Source organism: Canis aureus, chromosome 22 (assembly GCF_053574225.1).
Source record: "Canis aureus isolate CA01 chromosome 22, VMU_Caureus_v.1.0, whole genome shotgun sequence".
Taxonomy (NCBI): Eukaryota; Metazoa; Chordata; class Mammalia; order Carnivora; family Canidae; genus Canis; species Canis aureus.
In genome coordinates this window covers 45,211,546-45,224,616 of record NC_135632.1, presented here as the reverse complement: position 1 = coordinate 45,224,616, position 13,071 = coordinate 45,211,546, and the positions used below count along the sequence as shown (strand labels likewise).

The window sequence follows — 13,071 nt, the reverse complement described above, 5'->3', positions numbered from 1 at the left end:
GGCATCTTGCAGGTGTTCATTGTCTGTTTGCTCTCTTCCTTCCTTCCCTCTCCATTCCTGTTGTGACTATCAACCTCTCATTCCTTTGGGTCTCAAAGCCCTTTGGTGTCAGAGGAAAGAACATAAGGCCACCGATACCTAACCCTGGGAAGACAAGAGTCTCCTCAGTGTCCTGGGATCTCCTGTCCTGGCACAAAAGCCATATTTATCTCTGTACAAAAGACCCGTGGTCATCCAAACACTATGAATGCAGAGGGTTAGCTTCCAGCGTGAGTGCAGATGCTCTCCTACCCGTCAGCTGGCTGAGAAGAATATTTGGAAGACGAGTAAGGTAATGTGTTCCATATGCTAAAGAGAAGATGATTGAGCATCACGCAAGGTAGAGTGGGGAAGCCCCCACTCATTACCAAGGTGACCTTAGACAAGACGTTCCCTGCGCTCCACCTCAGTTACCTCATCTGAAATATGAGAGCAATAAAATCTTACCTCACAAGGGTGGTTGTGAGGATCATATGAGGCAATCCATGTGGAAGGTCTTTATAAACTGTGAAATGCTCTGCACGTGTCGGCCAGTATTAGCAATTAATGTGACTGCTTGTTTATTGTTTCAGCGGAGAGTGCAGGACGTCATCAGCCCCATCGTGTTTGAAGCCGCCTACAGCCTGGGTGAGCATGTGACTGGGGAGGAGGAGAGAGAACTGCCAGCCCTGACACCAGTGCTCCGCTGGAAAAAGGGACAGAAGATTGCCCAACAGAATCAGGTCAGAACCTTGATGCTCACGACCGGGACCCAGGGTGGCAGGTGCCTGTGGCAGAGGCTGCGGCCCTGCCTGGCGGAAGGGGGCACAGGCACCCCCCCCACCGCACCTCCCTTTCCTGATCTGCAAAATGATAAAATATGTGGTTTGGGGGGTCGTCTAACAACGACATGATTTAAACACCTGGAGTCTCTTCTCAAGTGGTTATAAACTTATCTTTTTTAAGTTTCTGAAGTTTTTATCTTGAAAATGTTAAACCTACAAAAAGTTGAAGAAATAGCACAATGGACATATACCCTTCACCTAGATTCACCTACCATAATATAATATAATATAATATAATATAATATAATATATAATAATTCACCTATCACTAACATATTATAATGTATAACATAGTAATTCACCATCATTAATATATAATGATAAAAATTTTAATAATATTATTATATCATTATTTTGAAGATTATCAGCAAATTGTCCTGTAGACTGTCCCATAATCTGGAATTGCCTGGTTGTTTCCCCCAGTTAGTTTCAGGCTAAACATTTTCACAAATTATTTACACAGATGATGCTGTATCCTTCCACTTTATCACTTCAGAAGGCAGTATCAGTTTGACCCATTATTCATTATAATTAAGATAGATTACTTAGCTAAAGTGGTGTCTACCAGAACCCTCCTTTGTAAAAGTATCTTTTCCCCTTTTTAGTTACTATGTAGTGTGTGAAATAGGTGAAGAAGATAAAGAACACACTCATCCTGATGAACACTGTTTACTAGCTAGAACCATGAATCACTGCATCGTACATTCAGTATACATCTCTTCACTCTGGTTATCTACCTCATTCTCTTTCTTCTTGTTGTAGCGTTTAAATTGATCCAATAAAGCATGTTATTTGAAAACCAAAACCAAAACCAAAACCAAAACCTGCATCATCTTCTTTTGCCACTGGAAGCCAAGGACTCAAAGGCTCCAGAAGATGGCAGACCACAAGATGGAAGAAAGTCAAGGATCCGAGTTACCAAAAGGCAGACCATTTGTTAATCCCTAATTGGAATTTGACTGAGAGAGAACTTAAATTTCTCTTAATTTAGGACATTGAGATTTTAGGGCTTCTGGGTTACTACAGCTATTATATTAACAAATATTGACCCGAATATAACACTGCATATTAACTATACTGGATTTAAAATTGGAAAAAAAAGTAACCTGGGGAATGATACTTTCTTTTTAATACATCCTTTTTTTTTTTTACCCCCTCTACAGTCCCAGTTTATTACGGTGTAGAATGGAGATGCACTACAAGTAATGGTTATGACCTAAGCACAGAGAATCTGAGGTCAGACAGAACCTGAATTTAACCTGGCTCTTTTTTTTTTTTTTAATTCAAATTCAACTAATTAACATTGGTTTTGGAGGTATTGGTTTTGGAGGTAGAAGTAAGTGATCTATCAGTCCTATTTAATACCCAGTGCTCATTCCATCACGTGCCTTCCTTAATGTCCCTTTGAGGTCATGAACTGGTTACTTGGCTCCTGATCTTGACACCTGTTCCCAGACCAGTTCCAGAGCTTAGATCACATAGGAGGTGCTCACTAAATGTTTTATTGGTGAGGGATTGAGGGAGGTGAAGAAGTGAGAACATCATCTTGTAGAATTGGTGGTTGAGTTAGAAATTCCCAACCCAAGCATCCCTGGAGCCTAGAACATGATGAGTGCTGGTGGGCCACCCATCCTGTCTGATGCTTATCAGATTCTAGGATGTGCTGCTGTATAGAAGAGCTTCAGAACAATGTCAGGGACAGGCCCTCCAAGTAGGAGTGGGCTGGAGTGAGCCCATGAGCTGACTCTGTGCGGCAGTGCTGCTTGTCTGCCCTGAGCCATCTGTGAAATGTGCAGCACCACTACTATCCAGGAAATATGAAAAGAATCTGTTAGTCCCAAATCTGTTTTCAATCTTTCCTCAACACCCAAGATCACCACAGCTCCAAGACTATGGTGAGGGGACGGTCAGGCAAAACTGCTTTTTGGCCAAACGAACCTATGCAGGGTGGGAGCAAAGTTGTGGAACCACTCACCGGCCCCACCCACCTGCTGACTGCACTGAGCGTAGGGGAAAATTAGCACGTCAGTGAGCCGTGCCTTGCAGATTAGAGTTGCGAACAAAACCACAGAGACACAGAGAAGTGTTTGAGGTTTGTGATATGCATCCAGATGTTCATTAAGTGGTGAGATTTTTACCAAGGCATCCCAGTTCTCTACCAAAGTATTTCCCACATGGTCTTGGGTCAGGTTCCCTAGAAGCAGAGCCTGAGGCAGGGACTTGGGAGCAACTGGAAGAAACAAGGAAGTAAGGGAAGTGGACGGGACTGAGTAAGGATGTGGCATCAGCTAGCTTAGCTGAGCTGGGGAACTCAGGAGGATAAATTATACCAAGAAGTTGTCTTCTTGAGGCAAGAGGGCTTTTGTATCCTGTGTTAGTCAACCATTGGCTGGCTGTCCAGTGTAGAAGGGGAGTGTGGGTCTCCTTGAAGGAGATTCCCTTCAGCTTTTCACAGTTCTCTGTGGAAGGACACAGATGTGAGCTGTTAGCTACCTACACATCAGCTGGGGGATGGGCAGCAGTTGTGCATGGGTGTAGGCAGGGCTCCCAGGACCTGCCACACATATACACACAACCTACTGGCAAATACTGATTTTTTAGGTCCTTCTTTTTATTTCAAACATGAACTTCTTTCAAAACACAAGTACCCTGGAAGGTGACTGGTAGGTCCTACTGTTATTGACACTTGGAGTAGGCTGGGGTCTCAATGAATCAGCCTAATCAAAGCCAAAGATGCAGGGACAGATGAATATGAAAATGCCCTTTTTGGTCACTTCTGGATCAACCAAGCACATATGTTTATGCTTCCTGAGACCCTATTACAGTAATTATAAATGAGTTAATAGAGACTGTGTGGGAGAAGGAACATCAATCAGTGAGAGAGTCTGGTAATTTTCTGGAGTGACTGAAGAAGATGGAAGAGTGTTGGTGGGTGAACCTTGAACTACGCATAGAGGGCCTGGGTGCCCATCTATCCAGGGATCCAGAAAGGCTACAGTCATGGCCAGGCCAGTGGTTACAGAGGGGTGAAAGAGTGACAGGTGGAACTGAAATAGGGGAGGGAGATATTAAGTGAAATTTGGTAAGTGGAAGAGTTGACGTTTCACCTCTGTCCTTGTCCCAATACTTTGGGCATGCAGAATAGCAGGCAACCAGGCATTTTTCTTCTGTAAAGAATTGAATAAACTAGTTGAGGTGTGAGTTGGCTGGTTCCCCAAAGGAAAACCTTATTACCTCTTGGCATTTAGAGACTCCAGTGTAAGTGCTAGTTGCCCTTCTTACTGTTCACCCAGACACATCCACAGATTTTCTGATCAGCCCTTTTGCCTTAAATACAAATGGACAGCCAGTAAAACCTGAGAATGAAGGGGCAATGTGGTACATTGAGAAAGAAACAAAATAAACAACAGAATAACTGACTTATAAGAAAATAAATTATTCAGGGAATAGAAGACATTATATACATTTAAAAACTACCTTAAACTGTACATAATAAACATAGGAGATTTAAGAATGCATTCTGTCCATTAGGAAATGGTTTGAATTCTATTTCTTTTTGCAGGGAAGTAACAGGAAAAAAGAAAGTTCTTTTAAATATTTTATTTATTTATTTCAAAGAGAGAACAAGAGAGTATGAGTGGGGTGAGGAACAGAGGAAGCAGGGAGCCCGATGCATGGCTCAGTCCCAGGATGCCAGGATGACCTGAGCTGAAGGCAGATGCTTAACCAACTGAGCTACCCAGGTGCCCCAAGAAAAGGGTTCTTAAAAATTAGCGATATGGCTGCAGAGACAAAAATTTAATAGGATAAGAAGATGATGGTAAGAAATCCTCAAATAATCAGAGTTAAAAGACAAATAGAAAAGACAACTAAAAATCAATTTACAAGGTCCTATATTCAAGTAATAGGAATACCAGAAAAAGTAAACAGAGAAAATTTAAAAAGTTATGAAAGACAATAGAAAAAATTTCCCAGAGGTAAAGGGTAACATTATTTTTTAATTTACCAACTACAAGCAGGAGAAACCAAAAATGTCCTAGATTCATCATTTTGCAGTGTCTCTGCTTCTAACATTTAAGGAAAATTCTAAATGCTTCCAGGACAGAGAATACAGGATGGATGGTGGTAGTGAGGGATATATGTCAGCTTACAACAAAATTAGAGTCATACTAAGTAAACCATCAGACTCCTGATTAGCAATATTAGAAGCCAGAATATGGTGAAATAAAGACTTCAGAGTTCTGAGAGAAGGTGATTTGAAACTAGAATTTTATACTTAGCTTAACACTCAAGTATGAGGTCAAAATACAATCATTTTTCAGACAAGCAAGGATCACATGGTTTACCTCTCTAGGAACTCTTTTAAGGGAATAACTTGAAATGCACTCCAACAACACAAAAGGGTAATAGCAAATTTTAAAAAAATAATTAACCAATTTAGAAAAGGGGATCAATGGACTTCAGGAGGACTGAAGCCAGCAATAGGCAGAAAAACAGAAAGTAGCAAAACTTTAGGATACAGTGTAGATGAAATATATTTCTTCTCTAACAAAAAAATAAAGGCAATCAAAAATTCTTAGAAAAATAGAAATATGGTCAATTATCATGGTTTAAACAAACATAAAACAAAATATCATGTGATTTTAAGCAAGTAAAAGAGTATAGGGAAGAGAAGACTTTGATACTAGAAATATTCTCCCTTAAGTGGAAGTTGAGTGTTCTAGGAGTTTTCACCTATAGAAGAGGATTTGTAATCGTGATACTTGTTTTGGTTCTGTGATCAATAATCATGTAGCCATAATAACATTAGAATTATTTATTTGTTTTCAGTTATGGAATAAAATGCAAATATCATTAAATTTGACTAAATATAGAGGTAAAAATAGGACAACCAAAATTGTCTTAATATCTTTTAAATTGTTGAGTCAAAATATATTGTAAAACTTGGTGAAACAAGAAATAGCTATTTACTACTTAAAATTGCAGAGGTCTTCAGTGGAGTACTACATCTTAAGTTGTGGTTGCTGAACCAGCCATGTCAGCCCCTTTTGGGATCTTGTAAGAAATGAAAATTCTTGGGCCCCACCCAGACCCACTGAATCAAAAATTCATGGAGTAGGCCCCAACAGTCTGTCTTTTAACAAGCTGACCAGGTGATTCTCATGCAGCTGATGTTTGAGAACTGCTGCAGGAGAGAAGCTAAGACTAATGATTTGCCCGTCAGAATTAGGAAGGTGGAGGAGAGGGAAATTCTTGTACCTTGTGGCAGAAATTCCATAAGATGTCAAAATTTGATTAATCATCAAAAGAAACATATGTGGACATGGGTAATAGTGGTTGCTCCTGGAGAGCAGGACTCAGTATAAAGAGATGTGTGGCAGGGGGTCATTATTTTTTTTTTAACCATGTGATTCTTTGATTGAAATTAAAATGAAAGAAAAATATTGTTCTTAGATTGGGAAGATTGTCTAGGAGTCTCAAAAATATTCTGGGAAAAGTGATCCTTGCTTTTCTCCTTTTCCTGATTAGGTGGGGGGAGGCGCTAATTTAATGATCATACTCCATGTGTCTTCCAGATGTTAGCTAAATTTGAGGAGAAAGATTCTGAGAGCTAAGCCCACTCCATTACACTGAGCTAAATTTCAGCCCATGTATTTATGACCATTCCCCAAGGAGCATCTAACCTCTTTCATAGGAAGAAATAACCTCATTGGAACTCTTCAAGTCACATTGCCAGATAACATTAGTATTTATATACTGTAGTCTCTTCAACTAAAAGGCACCCAGCCCATGTTGGTACACAGGATTGTGCAGTGGGATGAACCAAGTTCTGGTGATCCATTGGAGTTGTGGCCTGCCCTCATGGGTAGTTGTGTTCAGGTGGAATAGCTGCACAGTGTGTATAACATGGAGGCAAGGACTAGAGCATGTGTGTACAGGCATCCTGAGGGATCTGCAGTTCTTTGCAGCAAGTGGGACAGGTAGGAGGCCAAGCCTCCCCTCTGCTGGGTAAAGAACAGTATTGGTAGAATGTGGGCCATAGGATAAGTGCTAGGCTGCGTGAGTGCAGAGTGCAGTTGCCACCAGTGCTGAGAACCACCTGAGATCCTAGGCACTCTGCAGGATTCTCAGCCTGATGAGCACACACTTCTTAAAAATGTAAGCAGAGTAGAGACCTGCCTCTCCTCAGGAGATATTCAGTACAAAAATAGGCAACAACAACAAGAAAAGGCAACTTTTATCCCTTAGCCAGAAGAGTATTTAAAAGGACTGTAATAAATCCAAAAGCAATCCAGTCATTGAGTGCCTACTCCATGTAAGCCCTTGATAAAAAGATAAAACATTGCTTGCTTTCAATAGGCTTACAGTACAGGAATAATGTGTACAGAGAAGATAGTGAGATTCGGATTAGTGTGTGTGTGTTCCACTTCCAACCGAGGAGAAGGTATTCTGTGGAGAAAGGGGAGAATGGGCTGGAGTCAAGGACAAAGTAGGATTTGGACACCTGGGGTTAGAGGGGTTTGACAGGCTAACCGAGGAGGAAGGACTGATGGAACCTAATGGTCTTCCATGTGGCTGAATGTCTGGTGTCAGGAGAGGGGGAGGGGCCATGAAGACTAGGACCTTGTTCACCAGCCATGGAGCTGGACTTGATTCTCTTGGGGACAGGAAACCATTACATCTTTTTGAGTACAAGGAGGTCAGAGACGTGCCTTGGGGAGACTGGTCTGTCTGGGTCTGGTGAGGCCCTTGGGAGCTCTCACAGCAGTGCCAGGAAGGCCTTGCCACGTGAGTTCTCTCAGAGGTTCAGTGTGAAAGACCCAGAGAGTTGACTTATCGTTAGTTCCTACTTGGTCTCAGCTGTTGAAACAGTATAGAGCGAATGAAAGAATCCTGCAAAGCCTCATTTGGCCTGTGTGCTGGGAAAGAAGGAAGGCTGGCACTGAACTTATCACCTGAGGAGCCCTTGTCTTTCCCCGTCAGGTGAGCATACCAGTGGCTATGACAGAAGCTCTTGTCTTCAAACCCTATACACAGAGTAGAGCTTTGAAAACTCTGATTGCTCTCACGCTTCCTCAGGAGGCTGCCAAAGACCTGACTGGGGCTGGACTTGCAGGTCACCCACCATGTAGACAGAATGCCCCTGACCCCCATATCCATACCCTAATTCCTAGAACCTGTGGATACAATAAACTACATGGCAAAGGAGACTTTTCAGGAGTGATTAAGGTCATGGGTTCTAAAATAGGGGGAGTTGCCTGGATAATCCAGGTGGGCCCCATCTTTCTCCAGCTAGAGGCAGAGGAACAAGGTCAGGGAGATGCAAAAGAAGGAGTCAGAGATTTGAAGCATGAGAAGGACTTGACTGACTGTTGCTGGTTTTAATGATAGAGGTGCAATTTGACAAAGAACATAGGAAACCTTCAGGGGCTGAGAGAGGCTCCCAGTGAGCATCTGCAAGGAAACTGGGGCCTCAGTCCTACAACCACGGGGAGCTGAATTGTGCCAACAGCCTGAGTAAGCCTAGAAGCAGATTCTCCTCCAGAGCCTCCAGAGAAGGGCCAAACCCTTGACACCTTGAGTTCAGCTTTGTGAAACCCAGAGCAGAGAAACCAGCCAAGCCCTGCAGAGCTGTGAGATGATAAATTTATCTTGTTTTAAGCTGCTCAATTTGTGCTAACTTATTACTGCAGCAGTAGAAAAGGAATGTGCTCCATACCCCAGAGAACTCCAGGGCTTCTTTCTTCCCCTGGCTTCTCTGGAGAAGGAGTACAGTCTTTGGAGTAAGATCAGGGTCCCAGGCCAGAGCAGAATGTACTCACCCAGTGGCATGGGGCACTTACCTGCTAAGAGCCCCGCTTATCACCTGTCACTTGGGGTACCTTTGTCTGCTCTGCCTACCTGGGGGAGATTGTGGGATTCTGTGAAATAATACATGAGGAGCATTGAAATGGTGAGACAGCATTAGATTCTGCTCTTCCTTTCCTGGGAAGGGCAAGTCACCTAGCCTCTGGAAGCCTCTGTCTCCACCCCAGTGAGTGGAGGTGACAAGGCAGCTTCACAGCACTGTGGTGAGGAAAGAATAGGGCAAACCACAGGAATGTCTAAGTGGGACTAGAGGAAGCAGATGCTCCACTGAAGCTTATTCCCTTCTGCAGGGCGTGTGTCTGATCTCAGCTGGCCCATGTGTCAGTTCCCTGGGTAGGAAGCAGTGACACTAAGGGCTCTGGCTGGTTATTCATATGGACCTCTCATGATCTTCAGCACTGGTCCTTGCCTGTGAGGCCCAGAGATGCCCTTGTGCTAGAGGGATGGTATGGGGATGATCTACACTACCAGAACCCAAGAGCTGGCTCTCCAGCACAAGCTGGACTGATACATGAATCCTTGCCATACTCCCTCTCTCCTGCCACCATTGTAATCCAGGCCACCAGGTCATTTCTCTTTATAATGCCTACCTACCCCCAGCTTTCCCCCAGCTTCCCTCTGCCCTTAGAAGAACATCTAGACTCTTGTTAAGGCCCACAGACCCTGCACAATGGGGCCCTGACCTCTCCAGGATTATTGGGTGTTAGCTACAAACTGCATGCCAACCACTCTCAAACTCAAACCCTCTTCGGCCTCAGGCCCTTTGCATATGCTGATACCTCTTCTAGAAAGCTCTTTCTCACAGCCAATTCTTTATTCTTCAGGTCTCAGCTTACATACCACCTCCTCAAAGAACCATTCTCCAACACCTGTATGCCTTGACTTATCTATTTGATTCCTTCATGAAACCTGTCACAATCTATTATTATTTGTCTAATTGCTTTTCTGTCTTCCTCACTTGAATGGAGGCTCAAGAGGACAGGGATCAATTTTTTTCTCATTTTCTGTTGATCCCTGGTAGCTGACACAGTGCCTTGCCTTAGTGGATACTCAGTAAATCTATCTCGGGTGACAGCCCTTCTGAAAGAACACAAAGCTAGGGCTTCCCACAAAGGTTGGACATCGTATCAGAATTTCTCCACTGACAGATTCAGTAAGGTTATATAATTTTTTTTAAATGTGCTTTATGAACTCTCTGGGAATTCCTCCCAGACAGGAGAGCATGGTGTGTGATTTAGAGTGATTCACCTAACAACCGTCGTACGTTTGTGCACGTGTAAATGTCCTTTCCAAAAAACAAGCTGGAGGAGATATGCTCAGTGAAAGAATAGGCATTACCTGTGTTGAGAACACTCTGTCATCTTTCAAGTGAAAAGTGAGCTGTTTTACTCTACTGTTAATTTTGAATTATGTTGAAGTCATAGCCTTTGGGTCTCCATTGTGCTGGAAATCGTCACCATCTGTCCCCCGACCCTAGACCTCTCAGTGCCTGCATGTGTGGAAATATAGCCCAAGCCCATGAGAACTCACTGATTGTTCAGCCTGGACATGAGGTAATGGTTTCCCCAGTGAGGTGCCCAGCTGCCTTAAAATGCCAGGCTGAAAGTTTATTTTCATTATCATATATAAAACGTCTAGGGAACAGTGCAAAGCTGAGTGGTCGGGAGGATGGAAGAGAGAGCATGTCACTGCAGACACCAGGGCCAGAGAGGTTTCATGGACCATCCAGTCTGGGGGAGGAGGGGCAGATTAGGCACCTGGATTCAGGGAAGCACTTTGGCCCGGCAGGGTAGGAGGGGAGTGAGAGGAAGAAGTTTCTACTCCCATCCCTAGTCTAACCAGATTACCTCCACTTTTATAAGCATCAGCTCCTTGGCATCAGCTTCTGGGTAATCTTTTCAGAAAGGGCACCACGGTCATAGTGAAACACGTGTGAAAGACATCTAGCTTCAAGCATGTGTAGTTTAGCCTTCTCACTGACCCCAGAAGTCTGGTTACATCCCTATGTTCCTAGCTTCTCCACCATGGTTAACCCCAAAAGGAGAGGGGACTCCCATCTCCCAAAGGCTGGGCTGTACCCAGCAGTGACCTGCGCAGCCTGCACACTTTCTTCTTTAGTGCTTTATCTCTGCAACTTATGGCAAGAGTTGTTCCGATCCTCCACAACCCTCTGTAAGAAAAAAATCGTGGTTTTGCCCCCAAATCTTCAGGCCCATTGGGTTTTCTTTCTTTCGTCCTGCCTTATAGAAAACCTTGTCCGTGAGCCCATAGAGTATGTATATAAACAAATGAGGGCTCGACTCCAGAGGACAGTCTCTGGCTAGGGAAGGAACACCAACTTCTTTGTTCTCCTCTGAGATGATTGAGGAAGTCCGAGGCCAGGCACTTGGTGCTTGAGGTTACACCTGGAGCCCCATTGAAGTGAGGCTCTGTGGGTGCATGGGGAGGGGTCTTGCTGGCAGCCTCTCCAGTTAGAGGGCATCTGTCTCCCAGTTGCCTGATTCCATCTGGCTCTGCAGCTTTTAGGAATACAGCTAGCATATTCTTCCTTTTCTCTGACAGGCCCAGCATCTTTATTGCTGGTTCTGTTTTCTGCCTCTTGTGACTAATTAGTAGTAACTGTTCAAAAAAAATAAATGAAGTGTAGAACACAGAAGATTCCAGGGCAAAAATCGTGGGAGAGCATTTCTGACCCTTGAGGCAGAAGGTCTCTAGGAGCAAGTTTATGGCTGATATTAAAAGGCAAAGGTTGTAAGGGGATGTGAAATGTGGCCTATAAAAGGCCAGCCAATCCCAGGCAGTCCTGGAATCCAGGTGAGTCCAGAGGCCAGGTGCAGTTCCAGAGGGGCCAGCTCAGCTCTCACTTTTTCATGGGGGTTTAACTGGATCATGGGGAAGGCTGTCTTTAGGCAGAGGGGACTATGCTATGAACTGCAGGGCCATAGAGTAAACCCAAGGATGCCCCAAACAGAACTTGTCACTTCCAATTTCTCCTTAAAGACATGAGGCAAAATTGGTGCTGTGTTTGTGTTTAGAGGAAGACCAATGGGACTGTTTTTATTCCCATGCTTTCAAAATCAAAAAAGGATAATTTGTACAGACCCTGATATAGGAGGAATGTCTCCACTTTAGTCTTACAAAGTATTTGTCTTTCATTTATTTCTTTGGACATGATACTTTTTAGAAAGGAACTCTATCTGCATGACCTGATTTTAAATACTGGGCAGTGAGACATTTCCTTTCTTCATTTGGGCATGGGGCTAAACAAAGAAAATCTCAGGACCACCCTGAGCTCACATTAAAGACAGTGTTGGATTCTGAAAAAAGAGTCTGTTGAAACAGAATTGGAAGGAGAAACCTTTTACACTCTGGTCATGGCATTTATACAATTTTTTAACACTGTACTAGGTGCTGGGGGTTGCAGACATTATTTACATATGGCCAGAGCCTCTGGGAACTTCTATGGGACTGTAGGAGGAACAGCAGTTTAGAAATATACTTCCTGTCATCCAGGCAGAGACCCTCTGGTAAGTCACATTGCCCATCAGGAAATGCCTCACTCATGTTAGCTTAAAAATAGCCTTCTTGTTGGGTCCCCTTGGGGTGGGATTTGAAAATCATGTATTCCCATTCAATCCACTTGTGCTATTTTCTCAGGCCTCAGCATGGATATGGTTGCCACAGCAAACCTGTAAATAGAATCTAATCTATGTCATTGATTAATACATTGACATATGTATTATACATATGTATAATCCAGCCTCTGTGCTCTGGCTCAGAGAAAAATGTAACTTGAGCTGGATTCATTGTTGGTTTGTGTTTTTTTTTTAAATATATATATATAAAAGCAAATATCACCAAGTCCAAGAAATTGACCCTCCTATGAACATGCAGCTAGAATAGGTGAAGAATCCTACTTCCTATTAGATCAGGAAGGAAGATTTTTTCCAATGCAGATTTGAATATGAGAAATGGGCACCCCAAGGCTTGAGCCCCTAGACAACTTCCTCTCTAAAGTCAGCCTTGGCCAGAACAGCCATTGAGCTGCCAGCCCCAAGCCACACATCCCCAAGGATGCCTTGGCCTTGGTGGCCACTGCGTTGGGAAGAAAGCATGGCCAGCTCCAGCCTCTGTACTCTGGCTCAGGGAAAAATGTAACTTGAGCTGGATTCATTGTTGTTGTTGTTTTTTGTTTGTTTGTTTGTTTTTCCTGGCCTGAAGAGAAGGAGGAAACCAATAGCCAAATATTCTAGAACAGAAGTCCATAAACTACAGCCTGCAGGCCAATCTGGTCTGTTGCCTGTTCTTATAAATAAAGTTTTATTGAGATGTGGCCATG

General features: G+C 43.4%; 1 protein-coding gene across 4 annotated transcripts in view; it reads left to right on the top strand.

Annotated features, from left to right (window-relative positions):
• ITGA9 (integrin subunit alpha 9) overlaps nucleotides 1-13,071 on the top strand; it is a 353,430-nt gene that overhangs the window by 169,852 nt on the left and 170,507 nt on the right. For all 4 annotated transcript variants that reach the window (XM_077865823.1, XM_077865822.1, XM_077865824.1 and 1 more), the window contains exon 16: nucleotides 612-761. In XM_077865823.1, coding sequence (XP_077721949.1) covers nucleotides 612-761 — 150 coding nt within the window. The remainder of the gene's footprint in view (nucleotides 1-611; nucleotides 762-13,071) is intronic.